Source organism: Aptenodytes forsteri, unplaced genomic scaffold (assembly GCF_000699145.1).
Source record: "Aptenodytes forsteri isolate BGI_AS27 unplaced genomic scaffold, ASM69914v1 Scaffold17, whole genome shotgun sequence".
Taxonomy (NCBI): Eukaryota; Metazoa; Chordata; class Aves; order Sphenisciformes; family Spheniscidae; genus Aptenodytes; species Aptenodytes forsteri.
The window spans coordinates 1245761-1245961 of NW_008795027.1; the positions used below are offsets into that span (position 1 = coordinate 1245761).

At 71.6% G+C, this 201-nt stretch overlaps 2 protein-coding genes across 2 annotated transcripts in view; one reads left to right on the forward strand and one right to left on the reverse strand.

Moving 5' to 3' along the window:
* Positions 1-82, reverse strand: part of PIDD1 (p53-induced death domain protein 1) — a 19849-nt gene extending 19767 nt beyond the window's left edge. The window contains exon 1 of the mRNA XM_009276013.2: positions 31-82. Within this exon, the coding sequence (XP_009274288.2) occupies positions 31-82 (52 nt within the window). The remainder of the gene's footprint in view (positions 1-30) is intronic.
* Positions 1-201, forward strand: part of RPLP2 (ribosomal protein lateral stalk subunit P2) — a 28456-nt gene that overhangs the window by 22686 nt on the left and 5569 nt on the right. The window lies entirely within an intron of this gene.

Consider the following 201-nt stretch of genomic DNA (forward strand, 5'->3'; position numbering starts at 1 on the left):
GCCGCCCCCTCCTCCTGTGGAGAGCTTTGCCGCAGCGGAGGGGCCTGCGCTTGCCGGGAGGGCAGGGCACGGCGGGTGGCATCGCCCGGCCCGCGCGGATGCCGCAGTCAGTGGAAAAAAAAGAACCACCCTGACGACGAAAAATTAGTTGCCGCGGCCTTGCGCTTGAGGCGGCACCCGGCACCCCGCCGCCCGCCCCCC